This window comes from Natator depressus, chromosome 9 (assembly GCF_965152275.1).
Source record: "Natator depressus isolate rNatDep1 chromosome 9, rNatDep2.hap1, whole genome shotgun sequence".
NCBI classification, from domain to species: Eukaryota; Metazoa; Chordata; order Testudines; family Cheloniidae; genus Natator; species Natator depressus.
The window spans coordinates 68,413,992-68,426,678 of NC_134242.1; the positions used below are offsets into that span (position 1 = coordinate 68,413,992).

Here is a 12,687-nt window from a genome sequence, read left to right on the forward strand (position 1 = left end):
TACAACACTGACAGAGCATTTCAACACAAAATGGTCAAAAATATTTGCTTTGAACTTTGTCATTTTTGTCTTTAAAACATACCAGTTCGCAACCAAAATAGTACTTGCCCATCTTAATTTCGCATTAAACTTTAATCAGTGGCTTTAAAATTAGCCCACTTGTGACTTATTAATATTAATATGCCTAGAGAGCATCACTTACTGGACTCCGGGTCCGAATTGCCATCTCCTTCTGTCCGACTGTTGGGCGAAGCCTGTTCATAGTACTCCTCTTGGGGGAAACCAAGGGGCAGAGGATGCGATGTGCTAGCACTGCTGCTGGGTTCATGGTCTCCAAGCCCACTGTCACTGCAGCTTTCCTGGGAGCCGTCTGGTAGGTGAAATGTGACACGGCGTTGCGACTGCAAGGAAAGAAAGAAAATTATATGGTTTCAACTACAAACTGAGTAATTGCTTAATGCATCCAATGTAGAAAATATATTATTTCAGCTATCTGGTGAGGACACATTAACATTATCTACAGTTGTGCACAATTTCAGGCTTTTGTGAACAGGCATCTCTGCTTTCAAACCTGCTTCATTTGACAGCAGAGCTTTTCCTATTTTTTAAAACTGTAAACCTTGATGCAGAATGAAAGACGCCTCATGCTAAAGAGATTCTGTCAACCTTCACAGGCCTTTGAAGCCTTCCATAAATCGACTTGGAGATTTCAATCACCGTTTGAGACTGAATTTATTTCTCTGCTCATTCCTCTGGTTTTCAAAATATATTCTTTTCATTATAAGCTACTCCCCTACTTTAAGGCCAGAGAATGTGAAACATTTCTAACTGATAAAAAGAAATGGAGTACTTGTGGCACCTTAGAGACTAACAAATTTATTTGAGCATAAGCAGTGGATGCATCATATGAAGTGAGCTGTAGCTCACGAAAGCTTATGCTCAAATAAATTTGTTAGTCTCTAAGGTGCCACAAGTACTCCTTTTCTTTTTGCAGATACAGACTAACACGGCTGCTACTCTGAAACATTTCTAACTGATGTGGTTGACTCTTTCAGAATCACAGTAATAACATAACAACAGTAAATGTTACAATGAAAATAAATCTTTAAAAAAATCTATCTAAATAAATGAACTAAAAGTAGTCCTCAGACCTTCCCCTCCAAAAATTGTAGGGACATAAGCTTTTGTTTTGATTTCATCCATAATTCAAAGAGCTTTGGGGCCAGTTTTTTAAAGGTATTTAGGTGCCTAATTAGATTTTTCAAAAGCATTTGAGTACCTAACACTTAGGTGCCAGCTGCCTACCTAGGGCTTTTCAAAAATTCCAGTAGGTGCCTAAATACCTTTTAAAAATCTGGCCATTTATCTTCATACTAAGGTTGATATTTGGAAGGTGAAATGGGTAAGGAAGCAAAACAGTCATAGCAAGATGACTGGTTTGAGGCAAAGAATTTCATAGAATCATAGACTTTAAGGTCAGAAGGGACCATTATGATGGTCTAGTCTGACCTCCTGCACAACGCAGGCCACAGAATCTCACCCACCCACTCCTGTAACAAACCCCTAACCTATGTCTGAGCTACTGATGTCCTCAAATCACAGTTTAAAGACTTCAAGGGGCAGAGAATCCTCCAGCAAGTGACCCATGCCCCACGCTGCAGAAGAAGGAGAAAAATCCCCAGGGCCTCTGCCAATCTGCCCTGGAGGAAAATTCCTTCCCAACCCCAAATATGGCGATCAGCTAAACCCTGAGCATGTGGCAAGACTCCCCAGCCAGACACCCAGGAAAGAATTCTCTGTAGTAACTCAGATCCCACCCTATCTAACATCCCATCACAGGCCATTGGGCATATCTATCACTAATAGTTGAAGATCAATTAACTGCCATAATTAGGCTATCCCATCATATCATCCCTTCAATAAACTTATCAAGCTTAGTTTTGAAGCCAGATATGTCTTTTGCCCCCACTGCTTCCCTTGGAAGGCTGTTCCAGAACATCACTCCTCTGATGGTTAGAAACCTTTGCCTAATTTTGAGTCTAACCTTCCTAATGGCCAATTTACATCCATTTGTTCTTGTGTCCACATTAGTTCTGAGCTTAAATAATTCTCCCTCCGTGGTATTTATCCCTCTGATATATTTATAGATAGCAATCATATCTCCTCTCAGCCTTATTTTGATTAGGCTAAACAAGCCAAGCTCTTTGAGTCTCCTTTCATAAGACAGATTTTCCATTCCTCGGACCATCCTAGTAGCCCTTCTCTGTACTTGTTCCAGTTTGAATTCATCTTTCTTAAACACGGGAGACCAGAACTGCACACAGTATTCCAGATGAGGTCTCACCAGTGCCTTGTATAACGGTACTAACACCTCCTTATCTCTACAGGAAATACCTCACCTGATGCATCCCAAGACCTCATTAGCTTTTTTCATGGCCATATCACATTAGCGGCTCATAGTCATCCTGTGATCAACCAGTACTCTGAGGTCCTTCTCCTCCTCTGTTACTTCCAAGTGATGCATCCCCAGTTTATAACAAAAATTCTTGTTATTAATCATTAAATGCATGACCTTGCACTTCTCACTATTAAATTTCATCCTATTACTATTACTCCAGTTTACAAGGTCCACTTGGTTTCTGCTCCTTCCCCTCATCCTTCTTTACATACCTTCACCCTGGAGCATAACACTCTGAAGTCTAAAAATCCTTACATTTTAAAGTTACACGGAAGTTATTACAAACACCTCCAACATCACTTTCTTATGACATTAAGTACTGAACACCACGATGGATGTAAACATACATGTTTTAATAATATAACTGTAAGCTTCCAAGTAGAATGTAATGGACAACACAGAAATAAAAATGTGACTGTAAAGAAATGAAGTTTTCTTAGCAAACTGTGCTCACTACATCAGTTTTACACCCATATCACATCTTTGTTCAACAACATTCAGATTTTTCCCCAAAAGAAGCATAATACTATGGTTTGGATCATCTTCCTTACAGAAAAAAAAATGATGAGGATCCCATTGCAGAGGTCTTGCACTCGAGACAGTGGGGTCTCGCCCCAGCAGAAAAGGCCTCAGGGCTCACTCTAAAATTTCACAGATTATGGAGGATCCACAAGAGGCCAGACCTATCTATATAGATCCTCTATGCCTCTGTACTGGTATTGGCACTTAGTGCACCCCTCCAAAAGCTACCTGAGACTCAACCTGCCTGTAGCTGTCCACAGAAACTCCTGGAAAGAGATGATGTGGAATGTTTTGCATGAATGGATGGGGAACAATGTGTACTTTCACCCGCAGCTACCACACTCCTGCCCAGTCTCTGATCCTTTCCCCAGCACAAACCCACAGAGACCCAAAAAGTGCCCCCCACAAGGCCCAGAGGAAGGGATAGTCCACAGAGATGACTGATGTGTTCTGGCCCAGATGACACAATGCTTAAAATATCCATGGCTTCTTGAAATCTAATCTATACTAGTGCTCTCACCGTTGTTACAACTGATGAAGCTGAATAATAGGAGCAACGGTGAGGAATTTATAGCAAAAAAAAAAATCTAACTGCCTTATGCCCTGTGATAATCAAAAATGTGTGCACACTTATGCATGCAATCTGCATATATAAAAATATAGCAACTGCACAGAACAATTAGACATTCAACTGCATGCATACATGTGTAAAAATATGGCCCTTACAGGATATTAATAAGAAAAAGAATAGTAACACTAATTAAGAAACATTTATAATGACTATGACTCATCATATTCCAGTGCATAAACTATTTGCCAGGTGCAGACACAAAAGAAACTACCCCTTTGAATATTACTGTAGAACTAGGTATATTCAGTTTTCCACTGAATGCATCCGATGAAGTGAGCTGTAACTCACGAAAGCTTACGCTCAAATAAATGAGCGTGTGGATGGGTGCAGGTTTACATCGATTTAACACTGCTAAATTCAACCTAAACTCTAGTGCAGACCAGGGCTAAGGTGCCACAAGTACTCCTTTTCTTTTTAGGTATATTCAGACAGTGTTACTCCTCCTTTGTAATGTGCTGTTGGGCACTGTCAGACAAGGTGTTAGTCCACAGCAGATGGACCTCTAGTCTGCTGTACAGCAATAGCTGCTATAGTGTAGTCTTCAAATGATGTTATTCCAAGTTGCTCCCAAATACAAAGTTTTCAAAATTGACTTTTTACAAAGCCTGAAACCAATCAAAATGTTGCCATTTTTTTTAAAACTTAATTTTAAAACTTTAAAACTTTTTTAAACCCGTCTATTCCTCTTCAGTGTTTGCAGCTCAACAACACTGTGTTAGTGCATTAGAACCTGAAAGAGAAATTGACAAACTCACCAGAACTTATTTTTATTGTCCAAGATGAGAGGAATGAAAACAAATGGAGCCTGTCAAAGTAACTTGATATATTTTTTGATGAGATTACAAGTTTGGTTGATAAAGGCAATAATGCTGATGTAATATACTTAGACTTCTATAAGGTGTTTGACTTGGTACCATATGACATTTTGATTAAAAAACTAGAATGATATAAAATTTACGTGGCACACATTAAACGGATAGGTCTCAAAATGTAATTGTATATGGGGATTCATCATCGACCGGATGTGTTTCCAGTCGGGTCCCGCAGTGATCTGTTCTTGCCCCTACACTGCTTAATATTTTTCTCAATTACTTCAAATAAAATATAAAATCATTACTGATTAAGTTTTCAGATGACACAATAAATCTGGGACTGGTAAATAATGAAGAGCACAGGTCACTGATTCACAGCACTCTGGATTGCTTGGTAAGTTGGGTGCAAGTAAACAATGTTGTTTTAATATGGCTAAATGTAAATATACACATCTAGGCACAAAGAATGTAGGCCATACTTACAGGATGGGGGGACTCTATACTGGGAAGCAGTGACACTGAAAAAGATTCTGGGTGGGGAGGTTAATCAGCTGAACATGAGTTCCTAGTGTGATGCTGCTGCCAAAAAAACTAATGCAATCCTGGGATGCATAAACAGGGGAATCTCAAGTAGGAGTAGAGTTGTTGTTTTACATCCATATTTGGTCCTGGTGTGACTGTTGCTGGAATACTGTGGCCAGTCCTGGTGCCCACAGTTCAAGACAGATGTTGATAAATTGAAGCGGGTTCAGAGAAGAGTCATGAGAATAATTAAAGGAGTGGAAACATGCCTTACAGTGATAGACTCAAATAACTCAATCTATTTAGCTTAACAAAGAGAAGGTTAATAAGGGGTGACATCATTACAGTTTATACGTATCCACATGGGGAACAAATATTTAATAATGGGCTCTTCCATCTAGCAGAGAAAGGTATAACACGATCCAATGGCTGGAAGTTAAAGCTAGACAACTTCAGAGTAGAAATGAGTAATTTTTTAATGGTGAGAGTAATTAACCATTGGAACAATTTACTAAGTGTCATGGTGGACTCTCCATCACTGACATTTTAAAATCAAGATTAGAGGTTTTTTCTGAAAGAGCTAATATAGGAATTATTTTAGGGAAGTTCTGTGTTACACAGGAGGTCAGACTAAATGAAAATAATAGTTCATTCTGGCATTGGAATCTATGAATCAAATAAACAAATGGGGAAAAGTAAATTAGTTTTTAAATATTATTTCAGTTAACATAAATTAAGGTTTTATTAGTAACAGACAAAAATATCTGCCTTAAAGGTATATAGAGCCCGATGTTTAGCTGGTATAAATCACCACAGTACCACTGAAGTCAACGGAGTTACCCCAATTTACATCAGGTAAGGATCTGGCTCATAATCATTAATTTGAAAACGTCCTTGCAAAGTTTGACACACTTGATAATACAATCTGATAACAAAGCAGTTACCTCTAGAGCAATTTATCAACATGAGAGAAGAAAAGTACTATTTTTTCCCAAGTAACAGTGCTGCCATTGTCTTAATTCATGCAGAAACCACAACAACAATCTGGAACAAGTCATACTAATAAAATTTTGCCAAAAGCAGGGACTTATCTTCTGTCACATTTATTTTGGAAATTTCCTCCTTGAGGCATTTCAATTTCAATTTATAAGATTACAAAATATCCTCAGACTCCAGCTGTTTTTCTATTTATCTCCAAAGGGAGTATATATACATAGTAACAGAATAACAAGGATTATGGCCTGTTTTATTCATTTGATTACAAGTTACCACATTTTAAAAAGAAAGAAAAAAATCTTATATTTTTATGAGCTTTACAGAATATTAATATAGGATTAGAACCTTAAAGGAACTTGAGCTACAAACCATAACTTTCCTCTCAGCTTCTTTTCAGTGTAAAGAAAGATGTGCGATATTTTTTAGTTCAGATTCATTTTTTGACATATTTAGTGCTATTAAATTTGTTCTTCAGCGAAATTAAAAGACAATGAATGTTACTTCCAGAGATGTCATAAGCACAATCAGAATTTTTGTCAGAGGTGTCATCCGGCAGTTAAGAAAAGGCTGCATTTTGTAAAGCAGCCTGTCTCTGGTGGGATCAAACTGAATTACAAAAAGAAACCGAATCAAAAACCAAAAACAAACAAAACAAAACTTTCACCCTCATTATTCCAAGCTATATGAAGACTGATCAAAGCCGCAAACTACACAGAGTTCATTGTTTCATGACAATAATTAGACTGTGGCAGTGGGACCAATAAAAGATGAGTCTAAGTAAATAGCTTTAAATACATTGGAGGGATGTTTCCTGGAATTATACACCAGGGGGTTTGTTAATTTATAATCAAAAACTGAAAAAAAACAGCTGATATCAACTCAGTAGCATTAAACTATTAACCTTGTTATTTTCATTCCCTGAAGCAAATTAATATGAGTTTAAAATAAGAGTGTGTAGAAAAAAATAATGTTTACATTACTATTTTAGTTTAGGTTGGATTAATTATATTCCTTAGTTGAAAATTATGATTTAAGCCAGCGCTTTTTCAAATACACACTCTAAGATACCACGAAAACAGAACAAAAGGTTATTTCCATCTTTTCCTCCAATGTTTCCTCCCAGTGGACAAATGAGTCAACATCTTTTTTTTTCTTTTTCAATGCAAAACCCTGTTATTTTGCCATCACTGCACTTTCTCTTTTACTGATACTTTCCATAGGTCAGAGGAATATATACCATAAATATCTTGACTATATAATCATCTTCAGTCAACACCAATGGCTCTTCTAGACACTGCTCAGAAAGGCTCCCCAAACATCATTATTTCCAACTCAGTTTTTCCTATATTTACCCCCACAGAGTACTTAAGTATAATCTTTTGTTCCACATGCTTTTTACAGAGACACAGCACCGAATTTTGTTTTCAGATTTTATCAGTATACAATACTCTCTGAATTGCATAAAAACAAACAGCAGAATGCTTACAGGTCAAAAGCATCCAACCTCAGACACAGAAAAATAATCGCTACTGTTGGACCCAATAAAGGAAAGCCAAAATTACTTCTCTTTTGCCTAGATTTCATAGCCTAGACTGCTATAGTTGCAACATATTCAGTTTCCACCAATCATTATACAACTCCTACTCCCAGTAATTCACATACACATTCAGCTCAGATCAATTACTCTAAGATATCTATGTTTACAATGTCAATTTAAATATGTCACACTAACCTTTTATGGTTTATAATTAATTACTTTAAAGTTACAACCTTCTCATAGGTGCCTTCCCCCTTCTCCCCCCATTTGGAAGGTGGATTTTTGAATGAAGAACAAAGATATGTGTATTCATCCTAACAAAAAATTTATTTTAAAAGAAGACTTGAAATCTGCAGCAGCAGGGTCCACATGGACAATAAGCACAGGGCTCACTGGAGCAATGTAGATTTACACCCCAGCTTTCCGCACATCAAGCATTTGTGTAGACATGTCTTGAGGCATGTTTTCCAGGCTTTGAATAATTCTTGTAGCTCTTTTTTAATTTTTCATCATCCTTCTTGAAGACACCCGAACTGGACGCAGTATTTCAACAATGATTTCACTAACATCAGATACAGAGGTAAGTCACGTTGCCTACTCCGACTTATACATCCAAATACTATGTTCGCTCTTTTAGTTACAGCATCACAGTGTGAGCTCACATTCAACTGTTTATCTACCATGACCTGCACGTCCTCTTCAGAGTCACTGTTTTGCAGGCTATATTCTCCCATCTTATGTGTGACCTACATTCTTTGTTCCTAGATAGATGACTTTGGATTTGGCTGTAATTAAATACACATTTCTCAAATGAGACCACCTTGCCACATGTTCTAGGTCAGTCTGTATAACTGACCTGTCCCCATCATTATTTACTAATCCACTTATTTTTGCATCATCTGAAAAATTTACCAGCAATGATTTTATATTTTCTTACAGATCACTGAGAAAAATATTGAATAGCATTAGGTCAAGAAGGGGAGCCCCTTAAAAACACCCCAATTGGATGATTATTCCCCATTTAATTTTTGTAATCTATCAGTTAATCAATTTTTAATCCCTTTAATATGGGTTGTACTGATTTTGTATAGTGATTTTGTGCTTCTCTCACTCTGTCTCTTTTTTTTTTGGTGGGGGAGGGTAGTAATCAGAATACCATGAGGAACTCAGTCAGAAGCCTTAAAGCAGACTCATGTCAAAACTCTTGAACAAACTTATGATCTTATAAAAAAGAAATTTATTTATCCAGACCTATTTGCCATAAAATCATGTTGATTATTATTAGCTATATCAACATCCCTTAATTTTTTACTCGTTGAGTCTCTTAGCAGTCATTCTATGATTTTGCCAGGGATCACTGTCAGATTAACTGACCTGTAGTTTCCCAGGTCATACTGTTTACCATTTTTAAATATTGGCAAAACATTAGCTTTGTTTCAGTCCTCTGGAGCTTCCCCAGTATTACAAGGTTTGTTTGTTTGTTTTTAAAAAAATCAAAATAAACGCTTCAGAGAGCTCCTCAACCAATTCTTTTAATACTCTTGGGTGCAAAATATCCGATCTGCTGATTTAAAAATGTTTAATTTAATAGATGCTGTCTAAAATCCCACTAGTTACTATTGGAAGATATACATATGTACATCTTGCTTCTTTCCAAATATATCATACAAATATTTGTTGAATGCCATTCTATCTTTTCTGCATTATGATTGATAATTTTACTATCCTATGCCATTGCTAGGATTTCAGTTTTTCTTCATATATTCCTTCTCATTTGTTAATCCAATTTAGAGAGGTTGATGTCTAGGAGACATACTTCATCAGTTTGCCAAGAGACACAGGATAATTTTGTTGGAGCATCTCACACAGTTGACTGACCAGCTGAACGCAAATAAAACATTATCCATATCATAGACTTCTCAATGTTTTTAAATGAAATAAAATATTAACAATTTATAGATTACAACTATGTGCACTGCAAAAATGAAGTATGAAATTTCATTTTTAAAAGGTATTTTTGTTTTATTTTTAGGCTTTTTTTTTTACATTGAGGGTAAAAATTTCAAAAATACCTTTGTAGTTTAAGAGCCTAAGTCCCATTAATGTGTGCCTAATGAGTGACTAAGTGCCAAAGTCACTTCTGAAAAGGGGAGCAATTGGAGGTGTGATTGCAGCATGTATTGGTATACCCACACTAGCTAGAATCTAGCTAGCACATCTAAAAATTGCAGTGTAGACACAGGGGCACAGGCTGTACAAGTGTGCTGAAGACATAGTCATGTACTCATGCTTTGCTAGCCCACACTGGTGTGCATGCCACCACGTCTACCCTATTTTTAGTCATGTCAGCTACAACAAAGCTAGTGCAGTTATGCCAATGCATGTTGCCATCATGCTTCCAGTTGCAGTGTAGACATACTTTGAGATACTTGCGAAAATTGTATCGTCAGTTATTTCTAAAGGAAAATTAAAATGTCATAAATAGTTGAAGTGTGTTGTACCTAGATATTCCAGAAGTATAACTTTTGCTAAACCACTGCTTCTTGTAAAAAAAACAAAACAGAAAAGCTTTTTGCTACCTGTTTTGTTAAGGAGAGAAGAAAATATTCACAAACGTAACAGATGTATTGGTTAGATTGATATTCCATTCCTCCTCTTGAACCTTGTCAGAGCCACTGAACAAACTTCTTGTCAATCTGATCAAAGCTGCATTTCACTGATTTCTGAATAATTAGCCGGAGGGGCTCATCTCATGAACAATCTAATCCTCTCTTGCCAAAAAAACACATCTGATGTGTTAATATTTTTTTAAACAACATCTACCAATTAAATTATCATCTTTCACACTTATCAACATCACAAAAAACAAAGAACTGTAATAAAAGAGCAAATAAAAAGTGGAAAATATAACAGCATTTAAAGTGTGTCAAACATTTAATTTAGCTTTTGAAAGCCAGTTATTGTATGCTAACGAGATGTCAAAATGACAGTTGAAAGCACACTTTTTAAAGTTTAATGTGTGTAAGATATTTCAAGTTGACATGATTAATTTAAAATTGCTCATAAAAATACACAGATGTACTATAGCTGTTGTGCTAGTAAAATTAACCGTAGTTGAGGTCGTGAAATAGTTTCCATTCTAATCCTTTGTTTTCATATGCTCCTAACTTTCCGAGTTTGTTAATTTTGGGGTTATAATTTTACAAGTTTGCTTCCTGATAGACTTCTATTTTATTTTTTGAAAGTTTGAGTAAAGTCCTTTTAGTTGTGAGAAGGTAAAAATAAGAAAATTATAATATAGGCCATCAATAATATAAGCAGAAACTTTAGCACTGACATTTGATGCTGCTACCAGCCACAACTGGCCTAAGACAACAGATCTCATCTAGCCAATCTAAACAGAAATACCTCGGATGATGCAACAATAATTCTTAAGAGGTATTTCTTTTAAAGTGAATTGCAATAATATTACCCTCTATGAAAAGAGCCCTGCTTGAAATTCTTAGCTCTCTGCTTTCCTTAGTGCACATGCAGAACTAAAAAAAGAATTTATATTGTCATAAATGTACATGCTGTATTTTTTTCATTCTAGGATCAGTCTGTCAATTGTGGTTGCAGTAGGTATATTTCTTCTTTCTTAATGTGTTAGGTATAGATTTATGGAATAGTATATGTTGCTCCAATGCATTATTCATTGTCCTTTGGACCCTAGTTTTGTATCATGTCAGTCAAGGTTAAACCATTAAGTGCCTGCATGATGAGGCGGTTTGAGCCACAGAGACTTGGAAGAAATTTGGAGAAGCTGATCAAAAATCCATTTGCTATTATTTTTTCTATTCATTTTTTCATTTAAACATCAAATCCTTATGAAGAAATATGAACGCACAGAATTCCACAAGCCATCACAAGGATTCTCATAAAAACTTGAAAATGTGCCTTCACCATTTTAAACAAAATTAATGGATCTAGTCTTCTCTTTAGTCTCTCACAGAGAAAGGATCCACTTGTCATTCAACTCTGTGGTTTGCATCGGAAAACAAACCGGTATAATATTGAAAGCAAATAATTATTTATTTTGATTTATTTAAATGTGAAAATTAAAACATTCTCAGATGATGAAATTCACCCTAGTACACAGGGCCCGGCACAAGGTCCTATGTGCCACTTATACCTACTTAAACTCATAAGGTAAAATTCTGGCCCCAATGAAGAGAGTGGCATTAATGAGTTCAGATAGCCCTTAATTCAGATGTTAAGGGGTGCATGGGGCTTTCATGGGCTTTTCAGCAATTGGTAGAATTTCAAGTTTAAGGTACAGATGATCCACTGAGTATGATACTCATTGGCATGGCTGGAGTATGTAAATTTTTTTTCTTTATGGTAAAAAAATCCACAATGGTAGATCTTGACAGCTACAATTTTCCTAAAAAGTAAATTTCTTGATGGGTCAAAGTTAGGGAACTGGTGTTTCAAATATCCCGACACCAGGCCATTTAGGACATCAGAGATCACAGACAGAAACGAAGTGAGTGGAGCATGTCGCATACTGCTACCATACATTTGTGCCTGTCTATTCCGCCCGGCAGCCAGGTTGCCACTTTCTGTAAGAGTGGCAAGAAAGCCTTCTTAGCTCTTTGGGGTTGTAAGCAGCAATAGTCCAAACTGAATTTAATGAGATGTGTACCACAGTGGCTAGCACAGAAATAAAAAAAAAAGAAAGCCTTTCTCAATATATATATTTTTAAACCATGTACCGTTATGATTCTTCTTTGATCCCAAAGCCCTACATTCTTCTGATGACGGGAAGGGCAGATGCCTATAATCATCTGAATGATGATATGCATGGGCGGACCTATGTGCCTGTGTAGCCAAGGAGCTGGGGCCCTTGTGGCTCCTTGTCTCCTGGGTCTGCTGGCTCTTCTGGCTGCCTGGGAGTTGGACAGCCTAGGGAGTTCGCTGCCCCAGGAATCAGACAGCTCTGGGAGCCAGCTGGCTCACCAGGACAGTACAGAAGCCCTGGGGACCCAATTCCAAGGCAATCCACACGGTGGTCTGCCCTGGACCTGGAAGCCCTGCAGGCCCTGGCTCAGGTTAAATCTACATGGTGGACCCTAGAAGCCTACATTCCCTAGCAACCCATCAAGCAAGCTGTGGAGGAGTGGGTGGGCAAGCTGGCAAGCAGGTTGCAATGCCTGCCTGGGGTCCATCA

General features: G+C 37.2%; 1 protein-coding gene across 3 annotated transcripts in view; it reads right to left on the reverse strand.

The window, feature by feature from the left end:
• The window catches only part of PCDH11X (protocadherin 11 X-linked), a 949,600-nt gene that overhangs the window by 244,214 nt on the left and 692,699 nt on the right, over nucleotides 1–12,687 (reverse strand). For all 3 annotated transcript variants that reach the window (XM_074964440.1, XM_074964439.1, XM_074964443.1), the window contains one exon: nucleotides 203–401. In XM_074964440.1, the coding sequence (XP_074820541.1) occupies nucleotides 203–401 (199 nt within the window). The remainder of the gene's footprint in view (nucleotides 1–202; nucleotides 402–12,687) is intronic.